We start from the raw sequence: 17,128 nt of genomic DNA, 5'->3' as shown, positions 1-17,128 counted from the left end.
AATCAAACATTCGATTAAAGCTAAATCAAATTCACTAGATAGAAATTAAGAACAAACATAATGTCATATGATTGAATTCACTACCAAGAAGTCAAAACATGAAATTGGAGAAACTAGGGTTCTAGCCACACATGACTAGAACAAGATCACAAGTTAAAAATATGAAAATGTATGCAATTACAACTTACAGATACTAGAAATAATGTTTCCAAATGATTGCTAATCAAACCCTTGAAAAAACCTTCGAAAATCCTTCTCAAAATGTGCTCTGTTATCTTATGTGTGTGTAAAAAAGGCCCTCAACCCGTAATATTAAAGATAGGAAAAACTGCCAAAAGTTGGTTTCTGGGTCGAACACGGCCCGTGTTGGACATAGAGTAAAGCTGACACGACCCGTGTTCAGCAGGGTCAACAACTCCTATTTTTGGTCAACATGGCTCGTGTTAATTTTACATTGTTTTAAATCTAACACGACCCGTATACCCCTCTGACTCCGAATCCAAACTTGATTTTTTCCAACTTTTTCGCTCCTCGCCCGATCAACCCGAAATCTTCACCAAAGCTTCCCGGAACCTTCCAAAGCGCGTTCCAACCTCCGGTTTACCTGAAAAAGACATGAAAATGTGAAAATAATGTTGTTCTAGAGACTAACATGAAATATGATGAAATGCAAGACAAATGAAGGACAATTACGCTAAATAGATGTATGAAATAGGACTAAAAGGTGTGCAAAAAGGTGCACAAATTGCATCTAACAGTGGCTAAGAAACCCTAATTTCTAGTTTTTGTTCAAAACATGTTGATTGCTTGACTTGAAGCATATGATTTGATGTTTGATTTGTGATTCTATTATTGTGATTATGTTTTTGTTTAAACTAGAATCCTTGAATTTGATTTGTGTCTTATTGGCCACTTTCATGAATTGAATTTTTGTATAGTTAATTAACTTTTAGGGCACCTAATCGTTCTATTAAATTAATACTACCTCCGTCCCAAATTGATAGTCCACTTTTGAGTTTTGAAGTCTTTTTCCTTCAACTTTGACCTTAAATATTTTTGTTTTTGATAGATAATATTTGATGCAAAATATATGAATGGATTGTATTTTAAATGGTTTTTCATTGTTATAAGTTTTATCAAATAATATATAACACAAATAAAAATATTTAAGGTCAAAGTTAAAGAAAAAAGACTTAAAAAGTCAAAAGTGGACTATCAATTTGGGACGGAGGGAGTAATTGGTAACAAACAATAAGTTTTCTTATTGTAAAACATACATCACTTGTTTTCACACTTCCAAGTATATGAGAAAAAATGAGCATTGTTGGGAAGCGTATGAGCCCAAATGGCATCACCACGAACTCGTAATGACCATAACGAGTTCGGAAGGTCGTCTTCCCAATGTCATCCTCTCTGACCCTCATTAGATGGTAACACAATCTCAAATATATCTTGGAGAACCAAGATGCACCCTGAAGTTGATCAAAGAGGCTATCAATCATCGGGAGAAGGTATCATTTCTTTACTATCAACTTGTTCAACTCATGGTAATCGATACACTTGTGATGAGAACCATCTTTCTTTTTTACAAATAATATTGGCGCTCTCCAAGGGGAAATACTTGGGCGAATGAACTGCTTGCCCAACAACTCCTGAAGCAGAGAGGAAAACTCATGCATCTCAGGTGGTGCAAGGCAAACGCCGCCTTAGCGATTGGGGCCGCACTTGGAACCAAATCGATATGAAACTCCACTTGCCTCACATGAGGCACACCGGGTAGATCCTCCAAGAAGATATCAGGAAACTCCCTAACCACTGGCATATCAGAAACTGACTTCTTCCCATCATCTTGTATCAACCAAATAAGAAAGATAACTTGAACACCCATGCTGGATATACTGCCTATCCCTAACGGCTAAACAAAACGCTGAACCACCCCTGGTACCATGTAACGACCGGGTTTCGGGGCTAAGCATTTTAGACGATGTAATAGTCTAGTTCAACTATTGTAACTCACTTTGAAGTAATAAAGATGAAATATTTGAGTATTATGTGAATTGTGTGAATTTTATTATGTATTTATAAATATTTAATAAATAAAAGATAAAAATAAGCGTCAAAATTAAAGTGTGAGATAAGCCCGATATCTTTATATAAAGTTGTAGTGGTGGAAACAAGGATTCCGGGGATATAAAGAACGCCAAAATCCGAGTTATAACGAAGACGTTATGACCCGTCGAAGTTTCGTGATTAAACCGACATGATACCGGGAAGCGTAAATAGTGAATTTACGGTAGAGCGAGTTTTAGCCTTAGCGATCTAAACGAAAGTCGTAGAATACGTTAAACCAAGAGCGTCCATAAAGAACGTCGAAAATGGAGCTCGTGCGTGAAAGTTACGAATTTTTAAAGTTTATGGTTGAATTTGCGAAGGCTGATAAGAACTTGGTGACGTGGCGCGTTGTGGGCCATCCATCGCTGATCAGTGAACGCTTCGGATTCGGACACGCCTCCCTTCGCTACGCCCCGCGTACGAGATCTGGTACGCCCAACATACCTTTGGGTCTTATCCATCCGGTGTGCCAGACAGTTGGTCCAAGGCGGCGATCTTATCCGAGACTACGCCCAGCGTAGCTGCTGGACACACATCGTAGTCCGAGGCTGCTGAGGTTATAAATAGCATGCGAACTCTTCCGAAAATTTCACACCTTCCCTCATTTCTTCTCTCTAAACTTTCTCTCTCTAAGTGCCCTAAGCCTCCCAAAACCCTAGGTAAACCCCTAGCTCCCGAGGGAAGCCCCGAGGCTCCCGGAGTCCCGAGAAAAAGGGTCTTTCGGTTTCGAAACGCTGCTCCGAGCAAAGCCCGGTTTTCTTTAAAATCCACTATAAGTGAGCTACGCTTCTACAATTTTTAATATAGCTTTCAAATAATTATAGTAATGTTATTAGGTCCTTAAAATAATTATTTAGGCTATTATTATGAGTTATATTGAGTGTTATTTAATGTTTATATAATAATAATAATAATAGCTAGACTATTAATTAGTCGCGGTTGACTTTAGACTAAACCATAGTGGTATTGATACTAGGTTTTATCGAAGGAAAATTGTTTTGAGAGTATCGAAGTGTTGTCCAAGTGCTGAGTCACCACCTTTCAGGTGAGTGGATAGTTACTTTCAACTTACACATAGATATGAAGTATTTTATATAAATTACGTGCTATGTGTGCATATTATCTGAATACTTGCTATCTATGCTGGATGAACGTTTTTATACATGTTTTCAATGATTTAAACTGTATATGTATTTTATATCTACGAAAATGTTGGGGTAAAACATGGGTAGATGTAATAGGTGATGTGTGATAAAATGATGAGAGGCCTCGATGTTGATGTTGTTGATTCTGTCATCTAGCGAAGTATGGATGACGATGACGGACTCTTCTAGATAGTCCAGTGGAACGCTAGCAGGTTCGCAACCTGTAGGTGTTTGTGAACGATGTGTTCACCGGTGTACTCCATCCCCCACATGGTTGCCTTAAGGACATTTATTGCTGAGGAACCCCCTTAGCAGTAGTATCCATCCCGATGATGATCCTTAGGCTAGGTCCCTTATGATAGGTGTTAAGGACGTAATGTGAGGATAACGGGAACGGGTAATCGGGTTGTTGTTGGTTGATGAAATTAATAAACTTATTTATTGTGGGTTGAAAACCCTATGTGCTCACCAGGCTCCCAAGCCTGACCCACTTAGTTTCATGTATTACAGGTAGTGGCGCTCGAGCATAGATGTGATGTTTTGGATGAGGGATTACGGATATAAGCCTGTAGATATGAAATAATGAAGTAAGGCTTATATTGTACTGTTTATGCTTTTGATCTGTATCAAACATGACATCCCAATTCTTTTAATGAAATACATTTCTATGGAAATGCTTTTGATAAATCGTTATCATAAATTGTTTTGGGACAAATTCCGCATCACTTTTATTTAAAATGTTACTCTGATTTTTAAACAAAGCATAAACAAAATCGGTATTTTCTGGCCGTGAAAATGGGGATGTCACATACCATCACCATAAATGGTGAGCTCTCCCCCACTTGGGGTACGAACCACCACCTGCTGCCCCTCAAAATCAATCAAAGCTCCAAATCAGCTAAGCTAATACATCCTTATTATCATGCATACATCCCCCACAGGGATGAGAATCAGGTCAATCGGGTACGGCACCCCGAATATCTTCAAAACGCAATCAAGAAAAAAACTCGAAGCAACAACCTTGTGTTCTTTAGTGATGGAAAATCGTAACACCCAATAGTTGATCAAAATGCACCCTCATATACCTTTTCGTACTTGCCACAAGTCCGTCATCTTTGTATTTGCATCCACGTCCGTCATTTCCTCCATGAAATCCTTGTATTTGCATCCACGTCCGTCATTTCCTCAATCCTATTGGTTTTGCCTAACTATCGGTGGGTTGGCTTGATCAACAGTCCCACTGTAGTTTCCTCCTTCTGACTGCCCATCATTCAGTTCGGGTTGTTCAATTGGTACCGTGAGTTCTTCTCGGTTCTGTTGAAGTAAACGCCTTGTTTCCTCTATTTGGCGATCCAACATCATCTGGATAATCGCTTGCACTCCGGCCATCGTTATTGGGTATGGATTGGCTTAGCGCCAATGATGTTAAGATTCAATGCCGAAAGAAGATAGTAAAGGTAAACCCACCCGGAAAGGAATCACTTATGGTGTACGGGGACAAACGCAGAGTGAATTCTGGAATCATCTCCCTAATGAAAGCCAGAAAATGTTTGTCCAAAGGATGTGCATCATACTTGGCATTCGTAATCGATGCTAAGAAGGAAAATAAAGAAGTGCAGAATATACCGGTTGTGTGTGATTATCCGGAAGTCTTTCCCGAAGATCTACCCGGATTACCACCTGATAGACAAGTGGAGTTTCGGATAGACTTGTTACCAGGTACAACATCGATAGCAAAGGCACCTTACCGATTAGCACCGACGGAGATGAAGGAGCTTATGACGCAACTTCAGGAGCTGTTGGACAACGGTTTCATCCGACCTAGTTCATCACCCTGCTCCGGTGTTATTCGTGAAGAAGAAGGACGGAAGCATGAGGATGTGCATAGACTACCGAGAGCTGAATAAGGCAACAATGAAGAACAAGTATTCATTGCCGAGGATTGATGACATATTCGATCAGCTGCAAGGTTCGAGCTACTTCTCAAAGACCCTTTTTACGTTTAAAAAGTATTAGAAATATAATATTTTGCTCAAAAACATGTATTATTTTTTATATTTTTTTGAAAACGGCGGAGTTTATATTTAAACGGGAGCACACAGAAACATTAGACACGACTCCGGTCATAAGCCAGGCTGCCCGGAATCGCCGCCCTTTCCCCCATACCTAATTTCACCACTTTAGTCTGAGCAAGGCTCAAACCCACTACCTCCAGGAGTAAACCCCACAATGGGAAAAACCTGAATGCATCACCTAGTTGAGCTAGAGATCATTTGCATTAATTTTTATATTACTCAAGATTTTAAAGGGTTTGTATAAAAATAAAAAATAAGCCTATAAATGCAAAAAAATTTATATATAATCAAAATCCATTAATACTATGATAATTGTTATAACCTATAATATTAAAAAATAAATAAACATAAACATCGGAGGATTTAAAGTTGAAGATTACCTTTAATTGATACTCTAACTCTGCATCCATTGTGTGCTTTGAGATTTTCTAATAGAGAAATTAAATATCCTCCTACCTCATTTTCCTACCAATCTTTTTACCCATTTAAATGATGACATGTGTCATGTTAGTATCCTAAAATATCATTAAATTTCAATAAATGAGCATTAAATGTTACACATGTCACTATTTAATTGGATAGAAAGATATGTAAGAACAAAAAGTAGGAATATATTTAAATTTCAATAAATGAGCATTAAATGTTACACATGTCACAATTTCATTTCGTAAAGGAGTTGTCCATACTAAAATATGAAGTAGATATCAAAGTATGGCCACAAATATTAACCTTAAGTCAAAATTTTAATGGTAATTTTGCAGCATCACATTATATTTTTGAAGTTGAAATTTTATAATATATGTCTAAGGACATATATAAGAAACGTTAATTAAATTCTTAATTATAAAAAATGTTAACGTAAATAAATGTGATAAACATTAATTATATGTAATATTATCATAATTAAATGTAAAATATATTAATTATTAACAATACTATTTATAATTATTATTTATCATATTTAATTGTAGTAATATTTTTTATAATTAACACTTCAATTAATACTTTTTATATGTCTTCAAGGCATAGATTAGAAAGAGAAATTAAATAGTCTATAAGAAATCTCATATATTGTTAATAACGAAGGTAAATCATAAATATAATATCTAAATATAAATGGATAAAATGCTCACTTTTAATGCAATGGTCAAAAGTTTGATTTCTTGAGAAAAGTTTTTTATTTTCCAAAAATATTCGGTTGTCAATTGTGGTAGCATATTGGCTGGAATCATGCTTTTTAAGCACAATGTCGCATTTTCTAAACGCAAAGTCTAGTAGTCTATTCCCCCTTTGGAATTAGGTAACAGTTGCGTTAATTTCTCTCTGTGTTTGCATGGCGACAGTGAAGACGATGGCGAAGCCAAACAAAAAGCAAGTGCTTCTCTTCTACTGCGTCGAAGCCGAAGAACTTGCTCGCAAAATCGCCGCTCAATCCGACCACATTCGGCTCCAATCCATCAACTGGAGGTCTTTCTTTCTTCTTTCACCACTTTTATATAAACTAAACTAAACTCTTCTTCATTCCGTTTATCTATGCGAATTAGCCTTTCAAAATCTTCGTTTCACTCTCCTTTCACCTTACGGTTTTGTTATTGGAGCTCTGATTTTGATATCAAGTAGATTCGATTGCTCGATGAGGTGAATGGTGATGTTCTTTTCGTAGTTACCGTGTCAATTTGTGCCGTACTTCATCCGTCCTCCAAAAACCCCAATTTTGACTTAGGTTTTGTAAAATAGTGCTATTAAAATACAAAAATTAAACATAGAGGCTGTTTGTTACATTTTTCTTCTCTATAAATTCCGATTCCAGTACTTCCTGTGCTGTAAAAGATGAACCCCTAAAATGCATGCAGATGGATGTTGAAGGATCTAATAATGTAATGTTCAATAGCTGAAAGTACCTACTGATTAGTAGCAGAGAGGCACAGAAAAATGAATTTATCCAGAAATTTAGGGCAATGTACTTGCAATTACTAGATATCAACAAACAGATGTTCCAAATCTCATTCTCTTGATTCATTTTCTTTCTTATTCCTTTCATTGCTATGGTTTTGTCTTTATAAATTGATGATTATATCTGTATACTATACCATGTTACAGGAGTTTTGATGATGGATTTCCTAACCTATTCATAAACAATGCACAAGATATCAGAGGGCAGCATGTTTCTTTTCTCGCATCTTTCAGCTCCCCATCTGTAATATTTGAGCAACTCTCTGTGATATTTGCACTTCCAAGGCTCTTTGTTGCTTCTTTCACTTTGGTGTTACCTTTCTTTCCAACTGGATCCTTTGAAAGAATGGAAGAAGAAGGAGATGTAGCTACTGCATTCACCATGGCAAGAATCTTATCAAACATTCCAATATCAAGAGGTGGTCCAACAAGCTTAGTCATATATGACATACATGCTTTACAGGTAAGTTTCTTAATACATATAATACTTAAAAGAATCATATTATGATATTTACATACTATTAAGCTAATGTTCACGTATTCTATGCAGGAAAGGTTCTACTTTAGTGACAATGTTTTGCCTTATTTTGAAACTGGGATTCCTCTCTTGAAGCAACGACTTCACCAGCTTCCTGATGCTGATAAAGTTAGCACTTGAATTTAATATAAAAAATTCTAAAATTTTGTATTTTCTTGCATAGTAATGTGTTTCTTTTTATGGTATTTCAGGTTGTAATTGCCTTTCCAGATGATGGAGCTTGGAAAAGATTTCACAAGCTCTTGGATCACTTTCCCATGGTGAGATAAATTTTTGATTTAGAAAAAGGGTAAAAATGGAAGTTGGTTGATTTTTATGTACAAGTTGTGGTGATGATATTGGGAATGACAGGTGGTTTGTGCAAAAGTTCGTGAGGGTGATAAAAGAATAGTAAGGCTGAAAGAAGGTAATCCTGAGGGATGTCATGTGGTGATTGTTGATGATTTGGTGCAATCTGGAGGCACTTTAATTGAATGTCAGGTACTACTTTTTTATATGTTTTTCTTTAGTGCTATGCTATTATACATATATACTTATAATAATATTCCAATGAGTTTCATATATACAGATATAATAATGATTCTTGTGTTGCAGAAAGTTTTGGCAGCTCATGGTGCAACCAAGGTGAGTGCTTATGTCACTCATGCAGTGTTTCCTAAAAACTCTTGGGAGAAATTTACACACAAAAATGGTGGTAAGTATATCTCATTCTCTCTCTCATGTGTGTGTGTGTGTGTGTTTTTACTGTGTGTAGCATAAGTATGGATTGTTACTATGTGCAGAAAACTCGAGCAAGGGATTTGCCTACTTTTGGATCACTGACTCATGTTGTCCTACTGTGAAAAGCATTGAAAAGAAAGCTCCTTTTGAAGTCTTGAGTCTTGCAGGATCGATTGCAGATGCACTTCAAATATGATGTGCATTGGTTGGATTGTTTATGAATTCTGATGATGATGATGATGTTATGGAGTGTTTAATGATTAAACAGAGTATTTATCTGACTGTTGACTTGTGATTATCATGTAATCATGCATCTTTACATGGGAGACTTGGAATCAACAATAACTTAGAATAACCATGTATTTTCCTTATTTTTGTTAGCTTACAACATCAAGTTTTTAAGCATTATCACAAAAGATCCAAATTTCAAACTTGCTAGATGTTATAAAATACCTCCATAACATATATATATATATATATATATATATATATATATATATATATATATATATATATATATATATATATATATATATATAACATCAATGAGATGATTATTTTGAAATTATGATCATGTCTTTGTACCATAACTTCATGTCCTACAATAACAGTTACATCCGGGATCTGTTGCCTCACTTCTATACACTTGAAAACAGACCCTAACCACTATACTTCTAATTCACATATATAAATAAGTTTCAATTATTTTTAATTTACACAAAGCCACAATTTTGGACACAACCACTTCTTGCTCTCAATACAACAAACCGAATTCTCATTAGTGAAAAAATGCAACCAACTCCTTCAAAAGTAATTTTTGGTCAACTCTGGTTTTCTTCCAGACTACTGTTGGAACTGTCGAATGAATCCACCGAGTAAGATCCATCTGGTTGACGAATACATATGTTCATGTTATGGTATGGAATAGAATCCTGCAAGATTCAAAACCGATTATGAATGGAGTTTGGAATAGTATCAGACATCATTTTATGGGAAAAAGAAAAAAGAACATAGTACCAGATAATCATTCCCTTGGGCCTCTGACTGGAATAGAATGGGCCTGCACCATTTGTCCTCATTCATTAAACTTGAATTTTGAAAATGTGTTATGAGTGCCACTTTCCCTTGAATCCGTGCATATGCCAAAGTCGCAACCTTTTCACTGTTAAACTTCTCCCACTTTTTTCCATTAAATGCCTGGACAACAACAAGTCAACAAAATTAAACTTGAATTTTGAAAATGTGTAAGGGTAGAAAAATGGTACCTCATAAAAAGAGATAATGTGTGAAGGAGACACCATGTTGATAAAAGCATAACCCACGTTGCATTTATTCTGTGAACATCAACGATAAATCAAATTACCATTTTTTTTGTCAATAAAGGTGAAATTTTCTTGGCTATATAAATTACCTTAAAATCAATCGGCAAATACACAAAGTCATAGGTACCCGTATGGGTTTCATCAATGGCTGCAAGCAACATCTTTGAAGTGTACCTTATATCAAGAAAAAGAAAAAATTTAAAATAAATTTACTTTCACATAAAATAAAAATAAAAAAGATGGTTACTTTCTTACTTATTGGGAATATTCTTTATCATCAAAGTTGTCCTCATGTCTTCCCCAGTAATAATCTTATCCAAATCAAGTTGATACTGCTTGTTATTGTTGTTGTTGTTGTTCCCTAATTGAGTCACACTGGAGTCAACTCGCCGAGTTCGATTCCCCACCATTAATCCATCATTCAATCCTCCTCCCCTTCCTTGATATGAAGTAACATTACCAAACAACATCTGTCCTTTACCAAAAGAACCCATCTGGTTTCCGTTATACATGAATGATCTCTCTGACCTGTCAAGAGGTATGCCAGGTGGCGCAGAGCCTACATGATGATGTGGTGGTCCCAGGAATGTACCATGCTGACTAGGACTAAATGGGCCCACCGGAGATGCCCGCCAAGAATTACTTTGGTGGTCAGAATAAGTAGTTGGACTACCCCACAGAAACTCAGTGCCAGACAGGGTACCAATACTAGAAGAAGGGTCAAATTTGGAATCAAGAAAAGATGATGATGTGTTATGATGATCAGGGAAAGATCTTGAACTTGATTGTTGATCTTTTCCAATTGGTGAAATTTTCATGGGGTTTGATATATGTGGTGGAAGTATGGATGCAAGCCCATGTAAAGGGGTGGTGTTCACAGGGCTAAGAGTTCCAAAACCTGATGACCAACTACCTGCCAGGTGGCATTTTGCAAAAATAAAATTAATAAAAATTAAGTTTTTAATTAATGATAAAAAGTATAATTTTAAAAAAAAAAAAAAATACCAACCAGGTGGAGAGTTGATGACAGGTGAACCAACATGGTGCCATAAGGCTCGAGCTTCATCTTGTTCTAATTCTTGACTCAGCTGTTGCATCATGCTACATAAATGTAAAATGTCGACTTTAGTCCCTTGTAAATTCCTTTCTAACTGTTGAAGTCCCTCCACTTATATATACATATACATACCTTCTACGAGCACCACCAGGCCTGCTGTGTTCAAGCTTTATCCTTTTGCCAGCAATTTCACTCCCGTTTAGAGCTTTCAGTGCCACCTCAGCAGCTCTAACATCGTAAAATTCAATAAACTTATGGTGTCTCTTGTTTGGTGTTTCCCTAATCTGCTTAAAAAAAAGTCAAAATGTATTCACAGAACTGAAGAAAGTAATTGAAGTCTTTGGAAAAGAAAGTCAAATGACAAATATCACCTCTTTGACTTCCCCATAAACTGAAAATATGTGACGAAGATCATCACTGGAAATTGATGAATCCAAGTTGAAAACAACAAGAGTCCCTTGGTTAATATCTTTTTCTGATGGGTTATCCTGTATGCATATAAAAAACAAATATAAATAAGTAAACAACAACAATAATATTACATTTATGCCACAATTACAAAAAAACAAACCTTAGGGATAGAAAAATGAATGTCTAGCTTTCTTCTTCTCAGAGGCTTATTCTGAAGCTCCCTCATTGCAATTCTTGCATGTCGAATGTCATAATAAGATATCATCACAAAACCCCTGTGCTTACATGCAGTGTAAAGATTTCTGATTTCTCCATATTCCTAGAAAAAACAATCTCTTTTTCCATTAAAATGTTAAGAGAAAAGTGAAAGAATCTTGAAGAAGTACCTCAAAGAGGGATTTCAATTCAGAGTCTTCAACATTGCTATTGATATTCCTAACGAATAATGTTCTAGAAGGATGTTCACCATAAGGGTGTTCTCCAACAACAACTGTGTTCCCACTATTGAGGAGCTCATGTCGATTAATACTAATTAAAGGGACACCATCAGACATGGTTAAATTTGAGAGACCAAATCGAATTCCATCATGGGAATCAAAATCCATTTCCATTCCACCTCCACTTTCAAATAAGTCATCTTCCAAATCCTCCAATTGAGTAGGTAAGTCACCAAGGTCAAAATCGTCCGTTATGCCTGCTAATAGCTCATCTTCATCACCAGGAAGCATGCTTCCTGTTAAACTGTTTGTGATATCACCAACTGTATGTGTATCTTCACTTCCACCTTCAACAGATTGTTTATTGGATTGTGAATCAACAAGATTTGAACCAAATGTTGTTTTAAAGTAATATGATAAAACTGATTAACATAATCAATAATCAATTAACCATTATACATTTTTCATGTGGAATGACAGGTAATGAGCTTGAAAACAAGCTTATGTCACTTGTTGCTTGATATTTATCCTTTGTGTGTCGAATCCCCCATTCGTTTTCCATTTCTTGAAATATTGTTGAGGCAAATTGAGCTTCTAGGTGACCTGTATGGAAAAGATAATATATATTATTGTTCATTTGTTTGTTATATCAGTATATGATAAGAAGAGATATATCATATAAGTATATAACCACTCACCTGAAACAGAATTTTGTAGATGATGCTCCATTGAGTTACTTTCTGACACCTATTTGCAAAAAGATGTTGTATCATTTTCAATGTCATAATCAACATAAAGATTTTAGTTTTCTGACTCTGAAATGTTTCGATTCTACTAATGTTTGTAGTTGAAAGTAACTACTAATGTTTTTTTCTAAATAAGTTTTGACCAAATTTCAACTAAAAAGTACTCCATTTGACTGCATAAAAATGGATTCAACAAATATGTTTGTCAAATAGGTTATAACTTCAAATTACGTAATTATGTCATCTGTCAAAGAGGATCTAAGTTCAAATTTTGGCAAAAAAGAGAGGAATTCAAAGGATATCTTGAAATAGAAATGGTTTGGGGTCAAATATGGACTACTTTTGGGGATCAGAATCAACAACCCGTTATAGTAAATTCACCAATCACTACATCATAACTTCAACTTCAACTACAAATCAACATCAAAACATATTGAAGGTTCATATGATACTTAACCCTCCACCATGGAAAATACGATGACGAACATTAGTAGGAAAAAAAAAACCTCAATCAAAATCACGCAGATATCTTTAAGAACAGTTGTATATACAGTCTATTAGATAGATTTAGTCGTAGATTATGGACTTATATGGAAGGAATCGGAAATTTTTACAGAGAAACACTCAGGTCAACAACATTCGATGATCGGATAAACCATATATACTCCAGAAAACAACAAATAAGTGAAAAAGTCCATGAAACTTACACAATCACTTGACTCTTCTGCTAACAACCACAAACAACTAAAACTGAAAACGAAAAAACAAAATATTCGACTGCGATCATCCATCCATACTTCATAATCAATCAAACAAAGAAGAGGAAAAAGCGAACTCACCTCAGGCTCAGGCTATAAGACAAATTACTTGCACCAAGAACACACGAAGCTCGCAAATAATAAATGCAATTGAGTTGAAGGGGAATCTTGTATTGGATTAAGATTAAGAGAACAGTTCCGTAGAAGCAGAGAAAATGTGTTTCGTATACTCATCTACTTCCTTCCCTCCCGCCGGATGAAAATGAAAAGAAAGAGATAAAGAAAGAGAAAAAGCTCAAACATTTGACCTTATGTTATGCTTGCTTGTGGTGTCGACGCCTATGATTGGAGGGTGATATAGAGTCTTGCAACACCAAATTATTGAGCACCGATGACGATGAACGAGATATTTTTGAACAATTTTTTATTCAGTTGCGCGAAAATAGGAACCAAATTCATTCTTGATTTCTTGCGATCTTTCCTATTTATTATTATTATTATAATAATTATTATTATTTATAAATTATAATATAACATATCTATATTTTCTTACCATGATCCGATAATATATTTAATATAACCTGTAAAATTTATAAATACACTCTATTTTTGGCTCGTATTAAAAGCATATTTTATTTACTTATAATATTTATCCATAATAACAAATAATATAAACTACGGATAATGGAAAAAAAGCCTTGATCGATGAAGTGGATTAGTGGATATGAAAAGATTCCTCATGAGATTTGTGCTATTTAAGAATTAATATAAATTTAAATTATACTTAATTTGGTGATATAATCATATAAGTAAAGACAAAAAATCGAAATATTATAATGAAATCGATTAATACATGAGATAATGATATAAGCAAGAAATCATTGTCATGTACATCATCACATTTAACTTGCCTAATCTGTTTATCCAATGACATAAGCGAGACACTTTTTGCTGAAACAAAGAATTAATATGCTAGAGAAACATTTCAACAACATAAATGAGACAAATAAAGAAAAAATCATGTTAGTTGTTTTATTAACATTTAAAATGTTTAGCAGTTCGGAAAAAAATGTTTAACTCGTCGTTATCTACCTTTATTCTTAAACTACTTCTTAATTCAATCTATGTCCATTGCGGGACTTGAACTTTCAACCTCAATGATAGATGACAACACCGGATAACGTTGGATTAGAAGCCTTTTGGTAACATCTTGTTACAAATTGATGGTTTTTGAAGAGATGGTTTTGGAGGTATGAAATTCAAATGAAATTTATTCTCTATCTTAATATGATGGTGTGTGTTGTAACAATTGATGGAATTTATTTTTATTGTAAACAAAAAACTATTCAACACGTCAATTTAATGAAATCACCCATACTTAGATGAGTGTTGAACAAGAAACAAAAAAAAGGTTTTTAGTCATTCATGGAGAAAATCGAACAATCAAAAATGTAATTTAACAACCATATCAAGCTCATTAAACTAAAGTTTACCAAAATGATGTTTCAAATGAGTTCTCCAAGCTTATTTGTCTCCAAATTGTGATTTTTTTGCTTGAGAAGTCAGGATTAATAGTAGTTCTGACCTAAGTAGGTATTTTATAGGCTCAAAACCGATATTTCATATCCACTAGACTAAGTAATTTTTTGCATGTAATTCCACTCAACCGAGTGACCTTCAAAAACATGTAATTTGCTTATTCTTCATTGACTCAACCGGGTGGAAGTCAAGCGGAAAGCCCACTGGGATGAGTACGTCATTTCTTTGAAAAAATTACATTTTTAATTCTTCTTCAAGTTTCAAGAAATTTGATATGTAACACCTCAACATCATCCTAAACATGATCTAGTCTTCAATTGTCTTGAAAATCAACTAAGTAGTATGAAAATAAAAAGATTCAACCAATCTATAAATAAAGTCCTGAAAAATGTCAAATGCATGAATTGTAACACTTGCATGCAATACAAATGCATGAAACAAATAAAATACATCTAACGAAGATCCAATATTTTTTTTATTGAGTTTAGAACAATAAGTCTAGTTAGATGTCAGTACAACATTATTGATAAAGTGTAACGTCCCAATTTTCACAATAAAATTTTCATTTTTAATTTAAGACAAACACTCATTTCCATAAAGTTATAATTAAGATAAAATTATTTTGTTCATAAACAATAATCCAAATCTAAGTAATAAGAAAAACATTGTGGAATCTCAAATCATAAAATTGGTGATGTGTGTATACGATCACGCCTTTGACTTCCCACAGTTCGAAGAATGCAACATCCCAAAAATTTCAACAAATTTTAACTTTTCAAAACATGTAACATCCTGTTTTGGAGTACGTTGGGCGTACGTGTGTATATGCTTGGCATACTCATGTGCGTGACTTTTAAGCGGAGCCACCTAGTACGTTGGGCGTACCAGAGGGTAAGCTGGGCGTACTAGGCCCACAGTGCAAACCCTAATTTAGGTTGAGTCCTATATATAAGGGATATGATGGCCTCATGACCATTCCCAGAGGGAAAACCCTAAGAGTGCCCTAACCCTCGTTCTAGAGCTTGTGGGTGTGTGTGTTTGAGCCTTGAGAGTTTTTGTGTGGTTTTGAAGAGAATAGGAGGTCTTGAAGAAGAAGGAGTTGGAGTTCAAGCTTCTAGATCCGAGCAAATCTGAGTGGAGAACTTATTGTTGAGGTATAAAGCTTCAGACTTTGCCTCTCTTTTGTTATGAGCATCTTATTTGAGTATTTTAGGGTTTTGTCCCAAAAAGGTGGAGACTTGATGAGATCTTGAACTCCATAGACTAGGACCAACCCCTTTTGAGCATATGAGTAGTGTAATGTCATAAAAATCCAATCTTGGACATTGAAATCACTCCATGCATGAGTTATGAGCTCCCTTGAGGCAAAAGAGTGTATATTTTGAGGTTGGTGACCTTTTCAGCCATGCAAAGGCTTAAAGTCACTGAATTTATGGGTTAGGAGCTATTAGAGAGTCTGGATCTATGAGATAAGCCAAGGTCTTAATTGTTTAAGACCAAATGAGTGAGAATGAGGAAACTAAAGAGTACGCTGGGCGTAAATCCAGTACGCACGGCGTAGGGGTTGCGCATCCCCGATGCCTGCATGGCAGCCGAGTACGTGCAGCGTAGAGATTGAGTACGCACAGCGTACTCCCTGCCGTTGACTTTTGTTGACTTTTAGGGTTTGGTCAAATTGTGTACTATTAAGCCTATGGAGGGGTAAAATTGTATTTTACCCTTCTGTGAGTGTAGAATAGTGAGTCTAGCTTCTTGATGGCCAATATTAATTAGGGATAATTATTATGTGTTAGGAGGAGGCTAGATCGGTGGGTTGAGTTCGAGATTTCCGAGTACGAGGCTTTCACTTGCTAGCTTACGAGGTGAGTCTTCTCACTATACTTACCTTGAGTGGTGTAATGGCCGTGTTTCTAGTCTATGCATTAATGTTGATGTAATAGTCCAGGTTAACCTTTGTAACTCATTTTGAAATAATAAGAATGTATTATTTGAGTATTATGTGTTTTATGCTTAATTGTGTGACTTAAATGAATTAAGAACAATAATAAACGTAATAACAAAATATTAGATAAAACCCATATCGATACATGAAGACGTAGAGGTCGTGACAAGGATTCTGAATATATAAAGAATGTCGAAATCTGAGTTATAACGAAGAACTTATGACCTGTTGAAGTTTCGCGACAGAACCGGTACGACACTGCATGACGTAAATAGTGAGTTTACGATAGAGCGATATTTAGCCATAGTGATCTAAACGAAATTCATAGAATACATTAAAGTGAGAGCGTGCATAAGAAAAACGTCTAAATCTG

The 17,128-nt window shown here is 35.3% G+C and overlaps 2 protein-coding genes across 3 annotated transcripts; one reads left to right on the top strand and one right to left on the bottom strand.

Moving 5' to 3' along the window:
* The first annotated feature begins 6,558 nt into the window (after nucleotides 1-6,558).
* Nucleotides 6,559-8,914, top strand: LOC111884819 (ribose-phosphate pyrophosphokinase 4). The gene is made up of 7 exons (XM_023881120.3): nucleotides 6,559-6,799; nucleotides 7,433-7,748; nucleotides 7,836-7,931; nucleotides 8,015-8,083; nucleotides 8,175-8,303; nucleotides 8,418-8,517; nucleotides 8,606-8,914. Exons 1-7 carry the CDS (start codon nucleotides 6,666-6,668, stop codon nucleotides 8,737-8,739), a joined length of 978 nt encoding a protein of 325 aa, XP_023736888.1. The 5' UTR covers nucleotides 6,559-6,665; the 3' UTR covers nucleotides 8,740-8,914.
* Nucleotides 8,915-9,074: 160 nt separating this feature from the next.
* On the bottom strand, nucleotides 9,075-13,714 carry LOC111884817 (protein MEI2-like 2). 2 transcript variants are annotated; one of them, XM_023881119.3, is made up of 14 exons: nucleotides 13,356-13,714; nucleotides 13,224-13,266; nucleotides 12,469-12,517; nucleotides 12,230-12,373; nucleotides 11,720-12,117; nucleotides 11,494-11,652; nucleotides 11,294-11,410; nucleotides 11,055-11,206; nucleotides 10,875-10,966; nucleotides 10,121-10,778; nucleotides 9,955-10,039; nucleotides 9,809-9,877; nucleotides 9,561-9,740; nucleotides 9,075-9,475 (listed from the first exon to the last, which is right to left on the bottom strand). In XM_023881119.3, exons 3-14 carry the CDS (start codon nucleotides 12,497-12,499, stop codon nucleotides 9,365-9,367), a joined length of 2,196 nt encoding a protein of 731 aa, XP_023736887.1. In that variant the 5' UTR covers nucleotides 12,500-12,517; nucleotides 13,224-13,266; nucleotides 13,356-13,714; the 3' UTR covers nucleotides 9,075-9,364. The 2 variants fall into 2 exon arrangements, with proteins under 2 accessions (XP_023736887.1, XP_023736886.1); XM_023881118.3 differs by lacking the exon at nucleotides 13,224-13,266.
* Between the last annotated feature and the right edge of the window lie 3,414 nt (nucleotides 13,715-17,128).

The sequence above is a fragment of the Lactuca sativa genome, chromosome 8, assembly GCF_002870075.4.
Source record: "Lactuca sativa cultivar Salinas chromosome 8, Lsat_Salinas_v11, whole genome shotgun sequence".
Classification (NCBI taxonomy): domain Eukaryota; kingdom Viridiplantae; phylum Streptophyta; class Magnoliopsida; order Asterales; family Asteraceae; genus Lactuca; species Lactuca sativa.
The sequence above is the reverse complement of the archived record's forward strand: the minus strand, read 5'-3'. Positions and strand labels throughout refer to the sequence as shown.